General features: G+C 39.3%; 1 protein-coding gene across 3 annotated transcripts in view; it reads left to right on the top strand.

The window, feature by feature from the left end:
* The window catches only part of LRP1B (LDL receptor related protein 1B), a 742760-nt gene that overhangs the window by 530743 nt on the left and 189264 nt on the right, over positions 1–22753 (top strand). For all 3 annotated transcript variants that reach the window (XM_083492761.1, XM_083492762.1, XM_083492763.1), the window contains 5 exons: positions 3456–3636; positions 12043–12262; positions 14043–14232; positions 19240–19362; positions 20172–20312. In XM_083492761.1, the coding sequence (XP_083348887.1) occupies positions 3456–3636; positions 12043–12262; positions 14043–14232; positions 19240–19362; positions 20172–20312 (855 nt within the window). The remainder of the gene's footprint in view (positions 1–3455; positions 3637–12042; positions 12263–14042; positions 14233–19239; positions 19363–20171; positions 20313–22753) is intronic.

Genomic DNA, 22753 nt, shown 5'->3' with positions numbered 1-22753 from the left:
CTGATTAAATTCTCTTCTCTTGGTTAAGATAATCTGACAGCATTTGAATGGTCTGAACTATATAAAACAGGGATGAATAATAGGTGAATGGGGTACAAATCTGGACCATTGGTTCCTGTTTTGTATATTATATTACACAGCATTTGTGTACCGTATGTATCGGGTCCATCAGTATATGGTCTAAGTCAGGGGCAGAGAATGTTTTCTGAGTGGTGGGCCAGATCCTATCTTCTCATCCCTGCCATGCCAAATTTCACACATGAATGAGGCCATTCACCTGTCAGTCACCTGATACTAGTGGCCACTGAGGCCAACTTGGCCTGAAGTGGATCAGGAGTGTCCTTGCATGCATCATTATACAGAATATGATGAAACCAATTTCCTGTATCCACCCACAGCACATCTGTCTTGAGGGGCCTTGGTTTATTGATCAGCCTATTACTGAGGCTGCACAAAAAACCCACCTTGTGCTGGCCTTGTGAGGGCAGAGTTCGAATGAGTGGATAATTCCTCCTACGAAGGGATGCCAACCTTGAAACAGGGCAGAAAGGGGCTTATCCAACCTGGGATCTTCTGAGCCAGCTCCACTGCAGCCACATAATGGCCATTTTAGGATGCTTCAGCAATTTAACTACCAGCCACCTTCCATCCTGAGTCGCGACTGCAGTGGTGGTACTGTCATGCCATTAAGCCCACCGCTCCCCCTTTGGGGTTTGGATTGCAGCTTGAGTCCATATCCTGATCTATACAGCTTTGCCTGCCTCAGATAACAGAAATAATTAAAAGTTGTCTTTATTAGTCTACCTGTATGCCCCCGTGTTGTAACATAACCTACAATGAAAAAGGAGGGAAAGAGAACAGGTAGAAAAGCCCATTAATTTAGGGGGAGAATTCATTATATTTGCTAAGGAAGGTGCTTGTAAGGTGTACTTGTCACAGACACTGCTTAATGATGCCTACAACATAGCAATACTTCTGTACTAGCTTAGTAAGAGTTGCAATTTTCCAGCAGCTTTGATTATCTGTTTTGTCTGTGGCCTGGGTTAAAATGATCTTAGACTAAAAGACATCAAATAGAGAAACTGGAAAGGCCATTAGAGGAGGTTGTGTAGCAACAGAGAAGGGAAGGCAATGTTTGTGTATAAAGAGTATCCTTAATAGGTTCTTTTTCCAAAGTGAAACTAATTAAGTTTTTCACTTTTGGATTAGTAACTGAGGAGTACAGTCATACCTCAGGATAAATACGCTTCAGGTTGAGCGCTTTCGGGTTGCACTCTGCGGCGACCCGGAAGTAACGGAGTGCGTTACTTCCGGGTTTTGCCGCTCGCGTATGTGCAGATGGTCAAAATGACGTCACGTGCATGTGCAAAAGTGGCGAAACGTGACCCGCACACGCGCAGACACGCTGTTGCGTCTTACGTTCTGTTCGGGATGCGAACGGGGCTCCGGAATGGACCCCGTTCGCATCCCGAGGTACCACTGCACTGTTATTTTGAAGTGTAGACAATGAAAGGAGCAGTCATGATTAATGATATGTGTAGGCTGATGCAATAGCTCCAACTAAGTTAAATGGAGTTTACTCCCAAGTAAGTGCACATAGAAGTCTACCCTTAACATTTCACTCATTTTCCATTGGGTGGAAAGTATCATAAGACGGAGAAGAATTTTAGTTTGACGCAGGGATTCAAGTTTTGCAGGAATTTTTTTGATAAAAGTATCTTGTACAAACATGTCACCATCCATTCTGAAATCCATTCTCATGTCCATTGGGCATGTTCCATTCCATTTACATATTTGCCAATGTATACATTGTCCCTTTGATTTTCTTGTTTCTGTTTATACAGTGGCATGGCTGGGGTGGGTGGGTGAGGAAGGGGTGGATCGCCCTGGCTGCCACGTCCTTCCCAAGAGCCCTTCTGTCTCGTTCCCAAAGCTGGGCAAGTGCCAACTAGGCTTTGGGAAGGAGGCAGGAAGGAACCCCCTACAGGTGCCCTGGGGGGGGGGACCAGTTGCGCTGCCCTAAATCTGCCTCTGCCAGTTCTGTGACTGTCAGCTCATCTTAATAAAGTGAATATTATGCAATACTGCTGCTCTTTGGGTTTTATATCTAATCAACATAGGTACTTGCCCTTTCAGATTCTCCTTTTGGAATGGGGATGTCATGATGAGATCTGCACTTCAAAATTTACCTCTACCCCAGAATCTTTTTTACCTCTTTACTTTTGCTAAGCTTAAATGTGATATATCACAGTATAATCATATTAATCTACCATGTCAGAGGCTGGGTTGGTTTTCTCACAGACCTACCACTATGCCTGCTATATTTAATTACTTTGGGTACTGTCAAGCCTAGTGCCAGTCAGGAAATATATTGGAAGTGGGGGAATGGAAAGAAAAAACAGAGTATTTTTATTGAAAAAAATTAACATCCTCAAAACCTTTGTTCTAAGGATCTGAAAGGCCTAAGCTGCTTGCAGCCCTATTCATTAAATGCTTATTTTTAATTTCCTTATATTGCATTTTTGGAACAGATGCCTACCATGTGACTTTCTGTGCTACAATAGTGTTATCCCAAGGATTTGCTTAATTCAAAAACTTAGATATGTGTGTGTGTGTGTGTGTGTGTGTCACACACACAGATGGCGTCCATTGAAAAACTTCATTGTACCTAGAAAGTTAAAAACCCATTTCCTTGGTAACATTTATTAAGAAGAGCTAAGTACAAATCTTCAGTTGCTTTTAATTAGGTCTTTTCCTTTCCCTACCATTACAAATTTTGTGAAGAATTTGCCAAAACACTTTAGAAATATTTTCCCTTCCTTTCCTTGATGTCTGCATTTCCTTTAGTCTGTTGGCATGCATTCTAATAAACGATCTTGTCCGCATCTTTTGGCTTTACATGCTGAATTCATGACATAATGAAATATGTATAATACTCAGTTCCCTCAAAGGGCAGTGCATATATATGTCTCTGTGTGCCCTGTATAATTAACAGTGCTATCCTTTGCGTGTGTGCTCATAAGTTGCAGTAAGTCCTATGGAACATAATCCTAGGTAAGTGTGTCTAGAATTGCAGTCTGATTCTGCTTTCTTCCTTTGACTTTATATTCTTGTTTTTGATCAAATATTTATTTCTGCTGTTACAAACTCTTTTTTGAAGGAGCTCTGCATGGCAGTTCAGCCTCACAACCCAGGTAGTAGCTTCTGTTACTGAATAAAGCTGGCCAGCCAGCCCTCTAAACACTGTACCACACTGGGTTTTTTGCATATGTTATTACACATTTAGGACATTTTACAGTGGATCAATTTGTTTTCCTTCCTTCATAGTACGCACTCTTAACTTCTTAATCGCATTTGGATGACTTAAGATAAAGTGAACTGGTTTAAAGCATGACAAATACATAACAACATTAGCAATATATCATGTGTAATATATCTGATGCTTCTTTAAACAGATCTTGATAATGTGGAAGGCATTGCAGTAGACTGGCTTGGAAATAATCTGTTTTGGACAAATGATGGCTACAGGAAAACAATTAATGTTGCCAGATTAGAGAAAGCCTCTCAAAGTCGGAAGATTCTGTTGGAAGGAGACATGTCACACCCAAGAGGAATTGTTGTGGATCCTGTCAATGGGTATGAAAGCTTTTAAAAAATAATTTTAAATAAAATTTAGCCCCTTTTCACCATTAACTTCCCTCCCCCCAATAATATTCTCCCGCACTGTTAAACTAGATATTTCAGTGGATGTAAGTGAATTGTATGCCTAAATGTCCATGGGGATAATGCTTGGGAGTTTACTGTTTTTGTGACCACCAAAGTTGGGTTCTCCACTATGATTCACCCACCATTACTCCCCTTGTTTGTATCCAGGCAGCATTATCTACTAGTAACTGTGCATAAAATATGCACAATTACCAAGGGTGTGGGGGAATGCAGTTTGCTGCTAGGTTAGTTTTCTTCACTCCAAGCTCAAAACATTATTAAACATACACGCACGCACATACAAACACACTCTCACTCACTCACTCACTCAATTAATATATAGTTTTGGAATTAAAACTCAACGGCTAGCTGTGCTCTTTCACTGAAGATCTGACTTAGCATCCTAAATGCTGTGAGTGGGAATGGACTGGGAGGGGATAGAATGGAACTGGAATAAAAATCACTGCCTAGAATGGAACCGGCAGGAAATGGAGTAAAACTGGAGTAGACATCAGCTTCTAGAGTGGAAAGGAACAGGAGAGTCAGTTGAATAGTTCTTGCGTCCTGGAAAGCAAAAGCCAGAATGTGTACCTTGCACTATGCATGCATTGTATGTACCGTGATATAATTTGTGAGTGTGAAATGATATTTTTTTGCAAAAACTGGGCTATTTTAACAGAAGGGGAAGAGTCAAATTGATATCAAGGAGCACAATAGGGATTAGAGGAAAAACAGCAGCTATGTGGATTCATCCAATATTGTGATTTTGAAAATATTCCAACCCTACCAACAGGGAGATTGAACAATATGGTAACATTAAAAATCCCTTTTGAAAAGGAAGACCAAATTGTTGAAGAACAATTCTACATTACTATTTAATTGTTTATATTATTTTATCTCAAATACAGTTTAAGAGCCAATTTGGCAAAGTTAACAGGTGGATTCAAAAACAAATACTGAAACCTTTTAGATTGTTACAATAATAGAAGATTGCCTAGTAGCTATTTACTCACATGGAAGACTTCATCTCAAACACAAAACTCAGCACTTCCTGGACAACCTTTTCCAGTCCAGGTAGACAATACTGAGCTAGATAGATTAATGGTCACATTCAATATAAGGCTGCTTTATATATTCATATGTTATAATATCCTGTTTTTTTCAATAGTCCCTCTAAGAATTTGAATTTAAATAGTGATTTTATAATCTTAAACTGGTCCACAAACACCATGCTTCCATCTACTTAAAGACACAACTTTAGTATTAGCCTTCCTAGTATGCAATAGTGTTCATTGAACTCTGTCAGCAAGATAGCTAACTCTTGACAACTGACATCATCTTTTTAAATTGCATAAATATTGAGTTGAACTACCAATGGAATCACAGCACCTTTTGCCCCACTACAAGGTGACTTTGCCAGCACCTAGTTTCAACTCAATTTTTATGCAATTTAAAAGAGGATGTCAGTTGTCAAAGACCAGGTGGATTGAAGCTTTTAATAGGGGCTGACATACACTGAGAGATTTGACCACTATATGTTTGGACTGAATAGTTTTGGAAAAACCTGACATGGGAGAGTGGTAGCAAAGAAATCTAATATCACCCTCTGAATGTATCCCCATATGAAGTGATTGGAGAAGATCAGCTCAGGTGATACCTTGGGGTGAGAAAATCAACCCCAAAGCTTAAATGAAGCCAACCTTGCAGACAAGAAACAATCACCATCACAATTTTAATAATAATAATAATAATAATAATAATAATAATAATAATAATAATAACATTTTTATTTATATCCCGCCCTCCCCAGCCAAAGCCGGGCTCAGAGCAGCTAACAACAGTAAAAAAAGCACAGTTTACATAAAATCACAGTCATTTAATTAAAATACATTCCAAAATCAATTCAGAATCAAATTAATGGCAACCATTGGGCTAGAGTTCTATGAGGATATAGGAAAATAGGATAGGAAATGCCATATATTTAAATCGAAGGCGTGCACATAATTAGCCATTCAAATGGTGTGTGCACACCATATCTTGTGATTGATTTTGCGGGGTGGGGCTTACTTGTGCTGCCCCCCCCATTTTATTTAAGTTGATTTAAGTTGACACCCCTGTGAAATAAAACAGGTTAAAGAACCTGGCTTGCTCTGAACCTGGTTTGGACATAATGGGGGACAATAGCTAATTGAAGAGTCAGTTATTGGAAATCTCCAATAATACCAACAATGAGAGAGTGGCAGGTGAAAGTGTATCAATACTTGGAACTGGCGAGGCTTACACAATATGTTAGGCGGGATAGTGTTATTAAAAAGACAGAAGATTGGTCTAAATTCATAAGCTACCTTGAGATTAATTTGAGAATTAACAACTTAACAGTAGACGAAGGTTAACTCCTACGACATGTAAAGGAAAATGAAAGTAACTGCAGAAGAATAATGTAGAATATTTAATCCAAAGCTGAGGTTAATGGAAGTCAAATGTGTGTAAGGGTATGATTGGAATTTGTTTTTTTTTTTTTTTGTAGAATTTTCTTTTCTTCTATAACTTTTAGGTATATGTGTTTTTAAAGTGTTGTTGTACTGTATTGTTTTATGGTACAATCCTTTTTCTTTGTATGTGTAAATGTATGTGATTATAATAAATTTAATAAATAATTAAAAAAAAAAAAAAAAGAAGAGTCAGTACTTAGGTTTAGGTCTGCCATGCTACAGAGGGCTAAAGGTGCAGAGATATACAGCTGAAATTGTGCTGAGTTTTCTGCCCATCTCTTCTGCAGCTGTAGAAGAGCCTTGGGAGCAGAGAAACACCGCATTTGGCTGCAGCAAGTTTTCTCGGTGCAAGTCTACAGCAGAGAAATTTGCCCAGGGGAAATCAGGCCAGAGCATTCATCTGACTGTGTGCAAATAACTGATCCCCACCCCACCCCTACACAAAGTGGTGTGATAGTAATTTAGAGAACCGAGAAATGATAGATACGTTAAGAAGTTATGAGTTTCATGTTAATCAGAATGCTCTTTGCTCTGCTTTGTCAGCTTGGGGCACAGGAGACAGCAGTCAGTAGTGAACATGTACTCAAAGAACAGTTCATTTCAAAATTAATGGATCATGGTCTCAAGTGAATGTACTTTATAAAACAGCCTTCCTTGCTGCTTCCACTAGTTTCAAGATAGTTGTAGTAATATTCTTATTAAGCAAATTTTTAAAAAGATCAGAAACTAATATATTATAAGCTGCAATATGCATATTAAAAACCTTACAAAATAATGTTGCAAGACAGCATGTTATTTTCTATACTATTCATTATTCAAGTTCACCAGATTTTTTAATATAGCGGGTGAGTTAGATAGTGTATAGCAAATGAACCTTCATGCTGTTCTAGAACCAAAGTAAACCAGAATATGACCGAATAATGAACTATATACCAACTAGTCTATAGAGAAGGAAGACATTCTTCCTATGAGATGATGCTTCCTCTTGGAGGCTTCAAGCAGGTCTTCCCAAGGTAGGGTTGCCATATTTCAAAAGGTAAAAACCAGGACAACCCGAAAGTCGATAGATTCTCAGACTGTTGTTGTTGTTTTTTAACTTCCTTCAGACTATTTTCCTGAACCCCCCCCCCCCTGATCTCCTATGACTCACTAATCTCCTGTGAGTTTTATGAATTATTGTCTTCTCTCCTGGTTGCTTGTTGGTTTGTCATGAGAAAACGTTGGGTCCTTTTCCCCCACTCCCAACCCTCTGGGATTCTTTGTAGGTGTTTTTCCTTTGGGGTGTATGTTTGTGGACATTATATCCACAAAGGGCCAGTTTCATCAACTTCTTTTTTCCAATCAGGGGGAAACTGGCTACACAGCAACAGATTTTTGGCAAATCCTACAAAGAACCACCATGAAGTGGGAGTGCCATTTATGCATTGGTTGTGGCTGGCTCCTTTTTTCTCTTGCTAGCAGGCCTATAATAAGTATGTGAGTGGCGCTGTGATCTAAACCACTGAGCCTCTTGGGCTTGCCGATTGGAAGGTCGGCAGTTCAAATACCCGCAACTGAGTAAGCTCCTGTTGCTCTGTCCCAGCTCCTGCCAAGCTAGCACTTCGAAAGCACGCCAGTGCAAGTAGATAAATAGGTACCACTGTGACGGGAAGGTAAACGGCATTTCCGTGACAGTGTCCTGGAAAGCTGTCTGTGGACAAACACTGGCTCCCTCAACCTGAAAGTGAGATGAGTGCCGCAACCCCATAGTTGCATTTGACTGGACTTAACCCTCCAGGGGTCCTTTTAATAAGTACTCTCAGAGTGGCCACCAGTGTTAAACCCCTCAATTTTTGGCAAGTTGGCTAGCTTGTGTGGTCCCAGCTTAACTTCTCAGCAAGCATACTAGTACTTGTTGAAAAGAAGTGGCTGCAGCATTTGGTACACAGCAGTGGCTTTCCCACCTTTTTTCTTCAGTTGGCAGAAAGTGGTTCTATTTGCTCCAATGGCTTCCTCTCACTTCTCAGCTGCCCCTCTGGAGACCTTTCTGACACCAGGATATGTGTGGCTGTACAATCTCTTCTGGCTGATGTCATATATAGAGCTTCCAGCCAGCAGAGGACAGGAATGAGTACTCCAGGAGTCTTGGTCCCCCAATTGCCTTTCCAAGGGAGGGGAAATATCCTTGGTTCCTTTCTTGGGTGAAGGACTTCATCTATGCTCTAGGAGCATTTGTGTCCCTTCATAACTGGATGCCATTCTGGTGCACGCCCCTTCTCAGAATCAGGGCATGCAGGACACCTACACAATAGTCACCTGTCTGCAAGAATCAGGATTTTTGGTCAACATGGAAAAGAGTGTCATCTTTCCCATGCAAGTCTCTTAGGCACCTTGGAGCTTGCCTTGACACCAAATGTTTCTCGATATGTCTGATGCCGGAATAGGTGGACAAGCTTCTGATGACCTTACATGTCATTCTGTGATCTTTGCCAAGCACTCTGATAGAATCTACCTATCTGCAGGGCTTGATGCTATCAAGCTTTGTTTTCCTGCCATGGGCTCAGTTTCATATCTGGTCACTTCATCAACTGCTCAGGTCATATCAATATGTCATTGCAGCAAAGAGGTCTGAGATGGTGGGGATTCCATCTGCACTGAAGAGGGAGCCTTCTTGGTGGCTGGCACCCCATAATCTGTCTGCAGGAGTGTCCCTGGAGGAGCCCTCTTGTGTGGTTCTCACTACCAATTCAAACCTCTTTGGCTGGAGGGGGGGGTGGTCTTTATCCAGGGCAAAAATGTCAAGATGGGCCTCAATGTTCTGAATTTGAAAATGGTTTACCTTGAGCAGGATCCTGACTCTGTAGGACCAGGGATGCCATGTTTGTTCTGGTTTGATCTGGATTGACAACAATTTGGCCAAGGCTTATGTCAGTAGACAGGGAGGCTCGTGATACTGCATATTGATGTCAGAGGTATCCAAACTTCTGAGTATGGCAAACCTTTCAGTGTCATCTACTCAGCTTGAAGACAGAACATCTGAAAAGAGTGGACTTGTTGAGCCAAATAACAGTGAAAGAGGCATAGTGGCAGCTGAACCCTATGGTGCTCTACTTTTTGGCGTGCTAGCTGGGTCAACCAGTGACAGCCCTGTTTGCTTCAGCAGAAAATGTTCAGCTAAGCACCTTCAATTCACATTTTTTGTCTCTGGCTGCACTGGAAACAGAGTGGCATCTGGGATAACTTTATGCATTTCTGGCTTCAGTTTGATTCAGAGAACTGTGCAGAAAGTCCATCAAGTCCAAACTGAGGTGATTCTGGTGGCCTGAGGGGTTTGGTTCCCAGATCTAGTCAGCTTGATGGTGCAGGCTCCCTAGAGGTTTGATATTCAGGAGGATCTTCTCCATCAGGAACCAGTGGTCCATACTTAGTGGGGATGATTCCTCTGCCTGGAGAGGAGGCAAAAGCCTTGAGAGGACTCTGCCTCCCCATAGGAGGAATGCCTTTCATCCAGATCATTAAACAGAAATTCATGGTAAGGCTAATTCCCATTTTTCCAGGGTTTGCACCTTTACATAGTACTTGATTGAACACAAGCTATTCCACAAGAAGCTTATATTGACTTAAACTACATAGAAGAAATGTGAGCTGAACCTGTATCAAATTGACACTGGCAATTGTGTTTATGAAATGTTCCAGTTCATGGGTTGCAGTCTTCTAGATTTGTAGCATAATACTAAGCTTATATAGTTCAGAAAGGGAAAGTTTGGAAAAAAGGGTGTTCTGACACACATTTACAAAACTATTTTAGTTAAGCAGAATTGTGATCTATGTATTTGAGCATCCTATGCCTGACAGCAGCCAGTTCCCCCATTTGTATTTTTTAAAATAACATGTGGTGTTTTTTTTTAATAGAAAGGAATATTAGTTACTGCATTATAATTCTCTTTGTGCTTCAGATAAATATTGTTGAAGCTATGCCTGTATTTTAATTAATTCCAGATGTGAGCATTAATGCCACTTTGGTTGAGCCTGGCTTGGGACGTGACTGATGGTAACTGTAAAACAAAGAGGACTATTTTTAAGCAATGGCCTTTTAACAAGTCAAATAAATGTTTGCAAGTGCTATTGATTCATTGTAGTGTTGAGAAGAGCAAAGAGTATATTGATCTGGTTATTTACTTCAATTCAAGATAGCTGACATAAAGATTTTACTAAAGGTGCCTTCAGATGAGCACAAGTAGATGAGTGCCTCCAGACTGTCACTGTTGTGGGGGAGGGGAGGGATTCAAGAGCATACCAGAAATTCAAGTTTGTGCAATTAAAGTGGGTAGAAGTGTTACATTATCCGTGCACAACAAATTCTCTCTTTTTTTAAAAAAAATAAGATTTGTTGCTATTAGGAAAGTAATGGGGGAAAGAGTGTGGAATGAATGATTAAATGGAGAAACACATAAACATCCCACAAGCAAATCAGGATGAATGACCATTGTAATACAACTGACCCATAAACAAATCAGAATGGATGTTCAATAGTCTGACCATCAATCGCATAAGCTGTCTTTCAACATGCTTGGCATCAAACTTACACACAGACACACAACTGCATCAGAATTTATGAAACATGCATATTGGATACTACCTCAATTCTGCAGTAAGACCAAATAATATTTGGTGCCAATTTGTAATAGAATTCAGAAATCTAGACTGCTAAACTTTGCTTTTATCTATACTGTCATCATGGTGTATACCAGCGGCAACTTATTCCTTGATGAATTTGTCTTAGAATTCTGTAGGCACTGATATTTTCCCTGGCTATAAATAGTTAAAAACCTGTTGCTTTCCAAGTGCGTCTTTCTTAAGATATAACTTTTTCTTTTTTAACAAACCAAACCTTCAAGAGTCATCCTCCAAAATATCATGTTGTGGGCCCTATCCTTTCAAACAGTTTTAAGGTTCTTGAGCCTTTGTGGGACCTGAACTTTAAACAGCTGCTTCAGCTTCCACAGCACCCCCCCCTCCTTTCTCTATGTTTTTGAGGCTTAATTTTGCTAAAATATTAAACTTAGCTGGATATAATTACAAACTACATCCCTATATGTTTTTAATATTTTGTGCTAATTCAACCCCTCTTTTCAGTGGATTTACTTAGAGAACGACTTACAGGGTATAGGGTATCCTAAACATTTTATTTCAAAATACAGCCCTGTAAGTCATATTCAATACATTGAAACTGGACTCAAGTCAATGTATTTCAGTGGGTCTACTGTAACTTAATTGCATATCACCCATAGTGTAGAGTGTTTGCTCCTGATTATAACATAGTGATTTTTGTATAATAAAAAGGGAGATGATTCACAATCTTTTATGGAAACAAACAATTTTAATGGGAGTGCTGAGGGGTATTCCCGGTTGCAGAACTACTTTATACCTAGTCATTAAATTTCCACAAACTGGGAAAATGGTTAAATTAGTTTGCATTAGAAATACATATTCTCCAATCATTGCATAATTCTCTCCTTTATGATAAAGTCAGTTTGCCAGTTAAGAGAAAGAGATATCCTAAGCCCTAGTGTGATTAGGTAAAGTTCGAAGCAGCTCATTAGCACAGCATCAACTTTCCATGTCAATCAATTCAGTTTTGTAATCATATAATTGATTATATTCTCTCAGGTCACATAGGAGTAGCTTTTCTCCCCCTGCCCCCCTTGGTGGATTACCTCTGTTACTCATTTATTGCTCTTGACAGGAAGAAAGAAAGCATTAAGAAGGCTTAAAGTAGAAACCCAATGGAGCTACTGCATCTCTGTAGAAGGCATTCTGCAATTTGGTTCAAATAATAAATGGATGCTTATTTATCATTTCATAGCTGGATGTATTGGACAGACTGGGAAGAAGATGAAATAGACGATAGCGTGGGACGAATTGAGAAGGCATGGATGGATGGCTACCACCGACAGATTTTTGTTACATCAAGGATGTTGTGGCCAAATGGATTAACTCTGGACTATCAAAACAACATATTGTACTGGTGTGATGCCTATTATGATCACATTGAACAAATATTTCTGAATGGAACTGACAGAAAGGTGAAAGAAATGTGATGCTGTGTTGCCCTCAAGCTTTCATTTCACTGAATTATATTGCAACTTTAAATTTTGGGTTTATTTATTTTTTAATTACTTTCCTTCTATGGCTGATCTATGTGCTGGGGGGGGGGCGTTTCCAGCATAAGGATGACTGAGGTAGTTTAGCTGGCATCCTGCTGCAGGGTGCAGCCCATATGTTATTTATTTTCTTTAGAAGAAGCAGAACACAAAGAGACTTTGTTATCTAATAATCCTATGTTAATGTTGAGTTGTTTTCGGTACATGGTGATACACTACAAAGGTCCACATTAAAGCTAATGGGAGTGCTTTCCCTGACCATTTTAATTGGTTGGCACAGCCAACTACTTAAATACTTTTTGTAGCACATGCTGCTTCTCTGACATTGACCTAGTAGAGTTCACACTTCCATTGTAGCTTATATAGTAGAGTCCATTGTTTTGAACCTAGAAGACAGTGTGGTTGTGTCTGCCTCTCCTAAAACCAGAGAACCATGTTTGCCACCTTGATCTCCTTGGAGGCAAAGTAGGATATGTAAAAATAAATGCATAACATTCTAAAAATATGCCTAAACCAGCGAGCCGTACACATAGGGTTAATGTAGTGATTATTCACCAATGTTTGTGCGTTAGGCAGAATCACAGAACCATCAACAGTCAGACAAAACTGTCCTAACTTTTTTAATGTGAAGTGTGAACAATCCTGTCAGTGCTTGGCTCCTTGCATTTAATTTCTTCCCAGTTCTGTGGGTAGGATGAAGATTCCAGTTAATTACACAGACATCCTAGAGGACTTTCTGCAAAAGGGAGGAAAAAAACTAATTTGTCTTTTGCTAAAGATTTCTGCAGCTTTCAGTCTGTTCCATCATCAGTGCAAAAAAAAAAAGTGTTTCCAGTTGATCAATGAGCACAATTTCTATCCTGATTGCACCCTCAGGTGAAACTGAGAATAAACAGAGAAGTCAGTACACCAATAACAATCTTAAGACAGCTAAATAGCTCTTTTGGGCTATTCCCTAGCTAAGAATGTTCTTAAGATTGTTTTAATTTTTATGGGGAATCTTCACACAAATGGTTAATGCAGCACAAAGGAACAATTCCTCCAATACACATTCAAAGCTAGTTAATATTACCCACATCAATCCTTGTATTTATGACTATATGGTTTATTTTATTTATTTAAAGCACGTATAAACTGCTTAATTTTTTTTAAAATCCCTAAGTGGTTCACAACATTAAAAACCTTAAACAATAACATTAAAACAAAGGTGCAACATAAAACCAGTAAAACAGTAGTATAAAACTGCATTAAAAACACATTAAAGCAGGAACAGAATATCAGGGAATTTATAAGACATCTGAAGAAACTGATGGTTGCTGCTTCACATATAGTAGAAGGAATGGCATTCCAAAGTATAGGGTCAATACCAGGAAATGCCTTTTTATCAATACCCTGTGACATTGTGTAAGATGTGGTACCACAACGAGAACTTCCCAAGATGATCTAAGACATCTTTCAGGTCCGTGTGAGGCAGCTGGTATTTCAAGTAACATGGCCCTGGGTTGTTCAGGGGATTTGTGTGCTAACAATAAGACCTTGAACATGGCCTGTTTCTGACCAGCTTCTCTATGCTTGGACAAAATTGTTCAAATTCTGTCTCTGTCTTCCCCCCTCCCCTTGTCTGTTTTAAGGTGGAATTGTAAAGCTTTTTACTGGTGCAGTGAATTTTAACATCTCTTTAACTAACGTTGATTAATTGTAGGTGGTCTACAGTGGAAAAGAATTAAACCATCCATTTGGACTGTCACACCATAGGAATTATATTTTCTGGACAGATTATATGAATGGCTCTATTTTCCAACTGGATTTGATGACTAGAAACGTGACACTTCTAAGAAGTGAGAGATCACCTCTGTTTGGGCTTCAGATTTATGATCCCCACAAGCAGCAAGGTACTGAGAACAATATTTTCTGTATTTACACTGAGCAGCGCTTTAACATTAATTACAGAAAGGCTACCCTTTTACCACATTGCCTCAATCTTTGTCATTAATTTGTGAGACATTCCAGCAAACATTAGCTACAACTAACTGCCATTAAAATAAATATGACTTAAGTTAGTCATAAATATGATGCATTGAAATAAATTGCAAATGACTTGCTGGATTATGTCTGTGGATTATGTAGTTGTTTACTATTAACTATTTATTCTCCAACAATTCATTGATCCAGTCAACATAGTAAAGGTAAAGAACCCCTGACTGTTAGGTCTAGTCGCGGAAGACTCTGGGGTTGCTGCGCTCATCTTGATTTACTGGCCGAGGGGTCATGTGGCCAGCTTCCGGGTCATGTGGCCAGCATGACTAAGCCACTTCTGGCGAGCCAGAGCAGTGCACGGAAATGCCGTTTACCTTCCCCCTGGAGCGGTACCTATTTATCTGCTTGCACTTTGATGTGCTTTTGAACTGCTAGGTTGGCAGGAGCAGGGACCGAACAACGGGAGCTCACCCTGTTGTGGGGATTCGAACCGCTAACCTTCTGATCGGCAAGCCCTAGGCTCTGTGGTTTAACACACAGCGCCACTCGCGTCAACAAATATCATACATCATACATCAGAGTTATTATTAACTGGAGGAGATACTGCATTAATTATAGATATTGAGATTTGTTAGGTTTTTGCTCTGACCTTCTAAAAAATATTATTGGATGTTGAACAAATCCTATTGTGGTTTTGATCTAAATATCTTTCTGTGAAGTTTTTAAGGTCTGCAAATATTTAGTTAAAAGATCTGAAGTTATGTTCATTGTTCTTTGATAACCTTTTCATGGCTTTGAAGATGTAAGATCTAGCCATTCTTCTATGTAATTTTAAGTCTGATGACCGATAACTCTTCCAGTTCTTTTCCTGTGTAGCAAAAAGTTCAAGGTTAAATTTGAATATGATCAATTTGCTTTGAAAGAGAGAATACTAGAAATTCATAGGTACCTCCATAAAATTATTTTTATTCTCCCCCCTCGGTGGGAGGAGGGTAACTAGTGTTTGGATTAAGTCTAATCCCCCCAGTTAGGTAGGCAGACTGAAAACAATAAACAATAGATGAGGGGGTCTTTCTCTCAATCCATAGATGATTTCCTTATTTTGAGGAGGTAGACTCTGCATGGATTCTGCAACTGTGAGTTTGTCAAAATAAACAAACATCACAGAGAAGAGAGATATAGTGAAAGTCGGAGAGAGAGAGAGAGAGAGAGAGAGAGAGAGAGAGAGAGAGAGAGGGAACTCCGAAGGTAGACTGTGCTATCTGCCCAGATTAAGCTCACAAAAATCAAGCATGGATATTAGGAATGGTACATCTGATCACTTGGAGATTGAGCAGGATATCCTCATTCCATCTCTTCCTCCTTTCCCTTCAGTACCCCAAGGTCCAGATGCTTAATTTAGGATTGGGCATGGGAAGGTGAGGGAAGAGACAGCAGGTCTTCCCCATATCCTGCTCAAATACAGCCGTAACACATGGCTAATAAGTATGGTAAATGTATTATTAGTAGTAGTTATAATCCAAAATTACGTTGACTATTTCTTGTTTATGGACTTATACATACATTATATAATGATATTTATGATCATTATATAATGTATGTATAAGTCCATAAACAAGAAATAGTCAACGTAATGAATTGCTGTCAGGGAACACCATGACCCCAGATCCTGGCAGTGTGTGTTTTCCTGGACTACCATGTCTAGAATCCCTGGCAGCAAACTGATACTCCACACTTCATTTCTGCAGTGGTCATGGCTTCTGAGACCTTTCCTGCCTTGTCCATGGCGGTAAAAGGTGCTCTGCTGTGTTTGGGGAGTGACTTTTGCTTCCATTGCAGCCCACCAATGCCAAGAGTGCTGGCCTTGTCTGGGAAGTTCACATCTCTCTGCCACCTGGTAGACTGGAGTGGGTACCCTAGCCAAAGCTCCCCCCAGGATGAAAGGTCCCAAAGTCATTGCCCTGGTCATTAAATGCCTATGAAATTGGAAGTACTGAGATTATATTATATTAGTAAGCATGCAAGATGTGAGTGCAAACAGCATATATCCGAAGCAGTTGATGCAGCAGCATCACTTATCTGGCCTCCTGTCACACTGGCTTACTGGGAAGGCCAACATCTGTTTAAAACATTCTCTCTCTCTCTTGCAAAATATTGCTATTAGTTGTGGGCAGGGTAGGCTGTATATACCAAGACCCTGCTAATCCCTGGATCCAGCAAGTGTTAAAATATAAGTAATGGGCCATTAAGGGAACAAAGGATGTTCTGGAATACTTTTATGAATCTGAAAACGTTTTTAGTCGCTGGACTCATTATAACTCTGTGCTGGTTAGTCTTTCAGCTTTGTGCAGCTGCTGTTAGTTAGTTAGTTATCAATTCATATACCGCTCTGTAGCAAAAGATCCCAGGGGAGTGTACAACATTGAGAACACATTAAATGGAGCACAATAATAAAAAGCATAATAATAGTCAGTAGTATAATAAAATAATCATAATTTATTAGGTTTTATAGTTTATTTTATTTTATTTTATTTGGTGTCCATCTTTCTGGATTTCATTGTGTGTGTTTTATTTTTATTTTTTAACACAGAGAACATTTGTTCAGAAATCCACAAAATACATACATCCAAAAATAAATAATAAGAGATTGTGGCAGTCCTGGAAGGGCCCTGGGTATGGGAAATAACCAGCTGCTTGAATATTGGTAGCTTGTGTTCCTTTATACTACCCAGAATGTGTGTGGCGGGGGAGATTTCTCACCTTTCAAGAGAGATTTCACCTCAGGCTCTCTTTTAGCTGTGCCACTAGCTAAAATTGTAATGTACAATTGTGATGTACAATTCTAGCTGGTCTCAAAGACACAGAGAAGCATCACATGGTAATTGATTTGCTATTTGGTAATGGTATAGGGATCTGTTTTGATGAAGAATAATAAAGTCTTCATGCACATTCAGTCTGGTTTCCACAGAATCCAAATTGATTCTTTCCATTTACTTTAATGGAAGTAGGATATAAGCCTATGTCGCTAGTTAAGCTTATATAAACTGCTTGTTAAAAATCCATCTACGGACTAATCAATAATCCCCACTTTTATATCTCCTCCAAGACTTGTAGTAGTAGTTACATGGCTCAATAAACCGAGTGTTGATTTGGATTTAAAATGTATGTATCCAACATTTCAGGTTCTAAACAATCACAACGCAAACACACATAAATTTGATGCCACCTATGAACAGTCTTGAAAAATGGACCCTACATGCCTCTTGTCAGCTTACATTTACAAACCAGTTAACAGCTTTTTAAGGCTGTACTGAGGATAACTTGAAGGATGTGTCACATATGAGTTATTTGTGTAACCATCCAAGTTTTATTTTACTTTAATGGGTTTTCTTGTTAACTAAAATGCAGTTGTGAAATACTTTTCCTTGTTAGTATTGTTGAATGAATCATTTTCAGGATCCCAGACACACACATAAACACGCATATACATATATATGTTGTCTTAACTAAATATAAGACAATGTCTATGCTGTTTGCCTAAGAACTATTATCTAGTTACTGATATTCTTTATGATTCTAAGGCCATGCAATAAAGTTTAATGCTATATGAAGCCTGTATTTCAACAGTGGTAGTCTGTGATGCATGGAACCATCTAAGCCAGGCCTTATTGACACACAGCTTAAAAGCTGAATGGTATTTCAGAGCTTATAAACACCTGAGGCCTCTCTAGTTGTGTGGTCTGTGGTATTAATCAGAAAAGATTTTAAGTTTCAAAATGATGAAATGGTATTTCGGTCACATTCACTATCTGGTTAAGTAGGTGATGAAGATGCTCAAATTCCTCTGAGATGTCATGTTAGGCTTATTGAAAGTCCCTTGAAAAGCCTGAAATTGTTTGCCTCAAAAAGACTCTCCAATTTGCTCTAAATTTTGTTTTATGTGGAATTGGAGATGACCTACGTTTGTGTAAATGTCTAAGGAATTTTTCTAGTTGTGGCAAAACCAACTGCAGTTCTTTCTTTTTCAGATGTTTTGCAAGAGCTAAAACTTTAACATCCACTTCCAATATAGCTTCAGGCAAAATTCAGCAGTAACACTAGTCAATAATAATCAGTGCCCTCGTCTTATATTATTGTTCCGTAGCTTGACATGCATTTTTATTTTACAACTTTCAACTGACACCAGTTGCTTTCAGTACAACCCTATATATCTGTCTACTCAGATATAAGCCACATTGTGTTTGATGGGGCTTACTCCCAGGTAAGTGCTATAGGATTGTAACCTTAAGCTCCACTGTGCATTTTAAAACAATCAAAAAACCAGTTCCAGTCTTTCTGACCCACTTTTTCAGTATTCTGTCACTCTGCTGTAAGGGGGAAAGTGAACCCAGAATGCTTGTCCTATATGGAATGGATGGTTGTAAGGAATTCCTCTTGGTGAAAATGAATTGAGTGTATGAGGGGGAAAGCTACTCCGATACCCCTGCCTGACCATCACTGACACAAGGATACTACCAGAATATTTTCAATATATCAACCCCTCCTCCCTTGGCATGCCAATCTTCTCAAACACCAGCATTTTGCCAGTTTTTAAATTCCCCAGTAAACTTAAATGCACACCACCAGCACTGCGTCACATATGTTACCTCAGTTACGATAAAGCTGGAAGGGTGGCTTGAAAATGAAACAAATAAGTTCATTCTAATGTGTAGTGTTTCATTGTAGTCCTATACTTTTAAAAGTAAGAGATAAGACTGTGACCAAATTAGATCATGTTGTACCTGCTGTACCTGCAGGAAACCCCATTGATCAAAGCAGTGTGTCTGCTAGATAAAGGCAATTTTCTTCATGGTCTCTGTATATTATACTCTTATAACATGTTGTTTATTTGCCATTAAGGTTGCTTTTTTATTTTATTTCAGGCGACAACGCGTGCCGTGTTAACAATGGAGGCTGCAGCACTCTCTGTTTAGCTGTTCCCGGAGGCAGAGTGTGTGCTTGCGCTGATAACCAGCATTTGGAGGGAAACAGTACAAGATGCACAAGTACGATCTTCCTAGAGAGTATCTGAGTTTATACTAATGTTGCAGGGAGAAAAAATGAAGCCTGTGAATGTCTGTAAAACTGCAAATGTCTAAGTGTAGGAGATTATGCTTTTTCACCAGCGGAACAGAAAAACACAGAGGTTTGTTTTTTTTACTGAACACAGTGTTCAGTATTCTAAGGAGTTCCCTTCAATGCTTGGGACTTTAAAGGTAGTCTTGGGGTTGTTTTAAACCTAGACTGAAATGACTCCCTCCCTCTCCCCCCCTTACATTTTCAGCTTGAAGGCTGCATTCCCTTCTAGGCAACCTTTTGAGGTGGGTCAGAGGTAGAAGTGGGCAGAGTAAGAAATATAAATGTTCCCCTTGTTGTAGGCAAACACACACATGGACGGTGTGAATCAGGACTGGTGACAGGTGTGTCCTGAGAAGAGGGAATATGGCTAGGGAGAGGTATTTCTTGAAGAGAGTCCCAAGAGCCAGATGGAGAGGCTCAGAGGGACACATCCAGCTCTCACCTGAGGCTCCCCATCCCTGCTTTAGCACTTAAGGAAATGGGGTGCTGTTATTATAGTGAAGGTTTGCACTACAATGATGCAGGAGCATCCTAAACCATTGATTAATATTGGAGTGGGAGCCAATAAGTGGACTGAATCCCAAGCACTTCGTTGCTCTTACAGAAAACTCCAGATAGGATTGTCATTTTATGAATATGTAATAATGAGAGCTGAAGGCTATGAAGTAGAAAGAATAATTAATGCTTGTGTATGGGCAGCTAATACTGCATGTTCTTTATGCATTTGTACCCTTAGTTAATTCTGGAGAAGTGCTACCCAAGTTATGCAAACCTGGAGAGTTTCAATGTCAGAACAGGCGCTGTATCCAAGACCGCTGGCGCTGTGATGGGGATGATGATTGCCTTGACGGCTCTGATGAGCATTCAGAGATTTGCTGTATGTATCTGTGCAAAGTGTGGTCTGTTCTTTTCTCATTAAAAAAATATGTAATGAGAGTGTTAATCTATGCAAATATGTAAGTGTCTGAGGGGAATGGAAATGAAGCTGCCATAGCTTTTATATATACACCCCCTCAACAGTATTTATAGGAACTCAAACACTGAGATCCTGCTCTGTTCCAGTAACAAGAAGCCGAAAGCACCAGCCTGAAGATGACGAGTGAGACCTCGTCGAAACGTCGCCTAGACACCCCAACTCTTACACGGGAAGACACCCGAAGACACCAAAACCTGCATATATATATATATATATATATATATATATATATATATATATATATATATCTCATTCATTTTTTTCTCGGTCTGCATTTGTAGGGAATAGGAACTCTAAAGCATACTGGGAGGACCCTGCTTCATAACGCTGATCATGCTAATGATCCTCACACCCTCTAATGTGTCTGCTTTTGTTCCTCATGTGCTACTGCCCCTTGCCCTTGCATGGTTGTTGGGCCAGGAGGTAAACTCTGCTGGAAAAACTGAGGGAAATCAATTTAAATGCCCAGAAGCCAGAATTACTGTGCAGAAGGTTGCTAAACACTTCGTTGCTTCTTGGCAATGGTGTCTTGAAGAGTGTCCAAGAAAACAGACATAAGTTTGGAACAAGATGCTGTACAGCTTTTGCTGCCTCGATATATTGTAAAGGAGACATATGGGAACTGAAATGCAGGCAAAAGTGTGATGTCTTAAATGTTTTCCACTACTTTACTACTAAAAGCCATTGTAAGGATGAGAAATGCTTATTGTGACTGGAGGCAACAGCATGTCAGCAATAATTTGCAGCATCCCTATTTCTATGCGAATCTTAAAATGCTTTTCAAATGTTCTAGTTTATATTGTTATTATCATTGTTATAGTTATATATGTTTTATTACTTGCCCTTCACCCTAAGGTCCCAGAGTAGGCTGCAACAATTTAAATACATCATTGAAAACAACTTTTGGAACTTCTGATTACAAAAAATAATCATAAAGGATATGGTGGGTCCTGAATATACATATTGCAGGTGTCAAAGGCCACATGCACTGAGTGGTGCAATCCCATGCCATTATGGGTAAGGCCTATCATGTGGGCATCTGGTCCACATGCATGTAAGCAGAAACATGGGTGGGGCCATTTGGGTGAGGAAGACTCAACACAATTGGGTCTACCTCCACCCAGTTGTTAAAAATGTCCCAGGGCAAGGTCTGAGGACCCATGATGCAGCTATATTTCAAAAGCTAAATAAAGATTAGACCTGATCAGTGTCTGTATGGAAGAGACTGCCTTGGAACGCCATATACTCTAGCTTGAGTTCCATGATGGAAGAAAAATGTACTAAAATAAATAAATTCACACATACCATGAGGGGATTGTGCCAAGGAGAAGTTGTTTTCATATCTTGAGGAAAGAGTTACATTCCTGTGGGAGAGAATGGGGTCATAGACTGCAGCATGGCAATTTGTCATAGGCAGGAATGCTGGAGGAATTCTGTCTTTGCAAATTCCAGAACAAAGTAGTCTGATCTTTTGCGAGTGAAGTGCAGATCGGAACTGAATTACCCATCACCTTTCATAGTTCCATGTGCCCCAATGCAATTCTCAGCTCCAAAATTCATCAAAATGTTTTAAAAATCTGTATTTGGATATAAAATTTAGATTTTTGTGTATGAATGTTTCCTGAATGTACAGAGATGAGTGAGCATATGAGAAAGTTACCCGTCATCAAAGGACCCGGCTGCTATCGCCTTAGGGAAGTGTGATCAGTATGGTATCATTTTTAAAAAGATAAAGGCCTGTATTGGGAGCTATTTATGTGCCTTTTCAGGTTTGAAAAATGCATACATGCTTAAATAATTCTTCTTTCTTTCTTTTGAACAGATGAATTTTTTAACACTTTTTTGATCTCTGTAAAAGACATATTTCTAGGCACATATTCTTGCTGTCTGTTCAAGTTGTTCATTTTAAAAATAGCACTTTATAACTTTTCACACTTACTTCTTTAGCAGTGTTTTTCTCTCCTGATGACAAACATTCAATCATTATCGGTAAATTACTATTTGAATGTGCACTTGCATGCAATTGTTTGGACCAGTAAAGGCAGACTTTGCATATAGTAAGGGCACAGCTAAGAGTGCTCAAAGAATAAAGCTTCTGAAGTTCTGATATTAACAGGGCTGAATTGATCCACATATCTCAGTCTGATGTGTGGCTCAAAATATAGGCATCCTTCAGATGTCACACACTTCAATTTTGCGATCATGTTCTTGGCTCAAAAAAGTATTAAAATGAATCTTAAAATTCATATTAGGTATAAAAATATATTTAGAAATGTGCATTTTGAGAGAGAAAATGTGTTCAGAAATGCATATTTTGTATGCCTTTGTAAACATTTTCAAAT

This window comes from Podarcis liolepis (genome assembly GCF_965112155.1).
Source record: "Podarcis liolepis genome assembly, chromosome: 1".
NCBI lineage: Eukaryota > Metazoa > Chordata > Lepidosauria > Squamata > Lacertidae > Podarcis > Podarcis liolepis.
The sequence above is the reverse complement of the archived record's forward strand: the minus strand, read 5'-3'. Positions and strand labels throughout refer to the sequence as shown.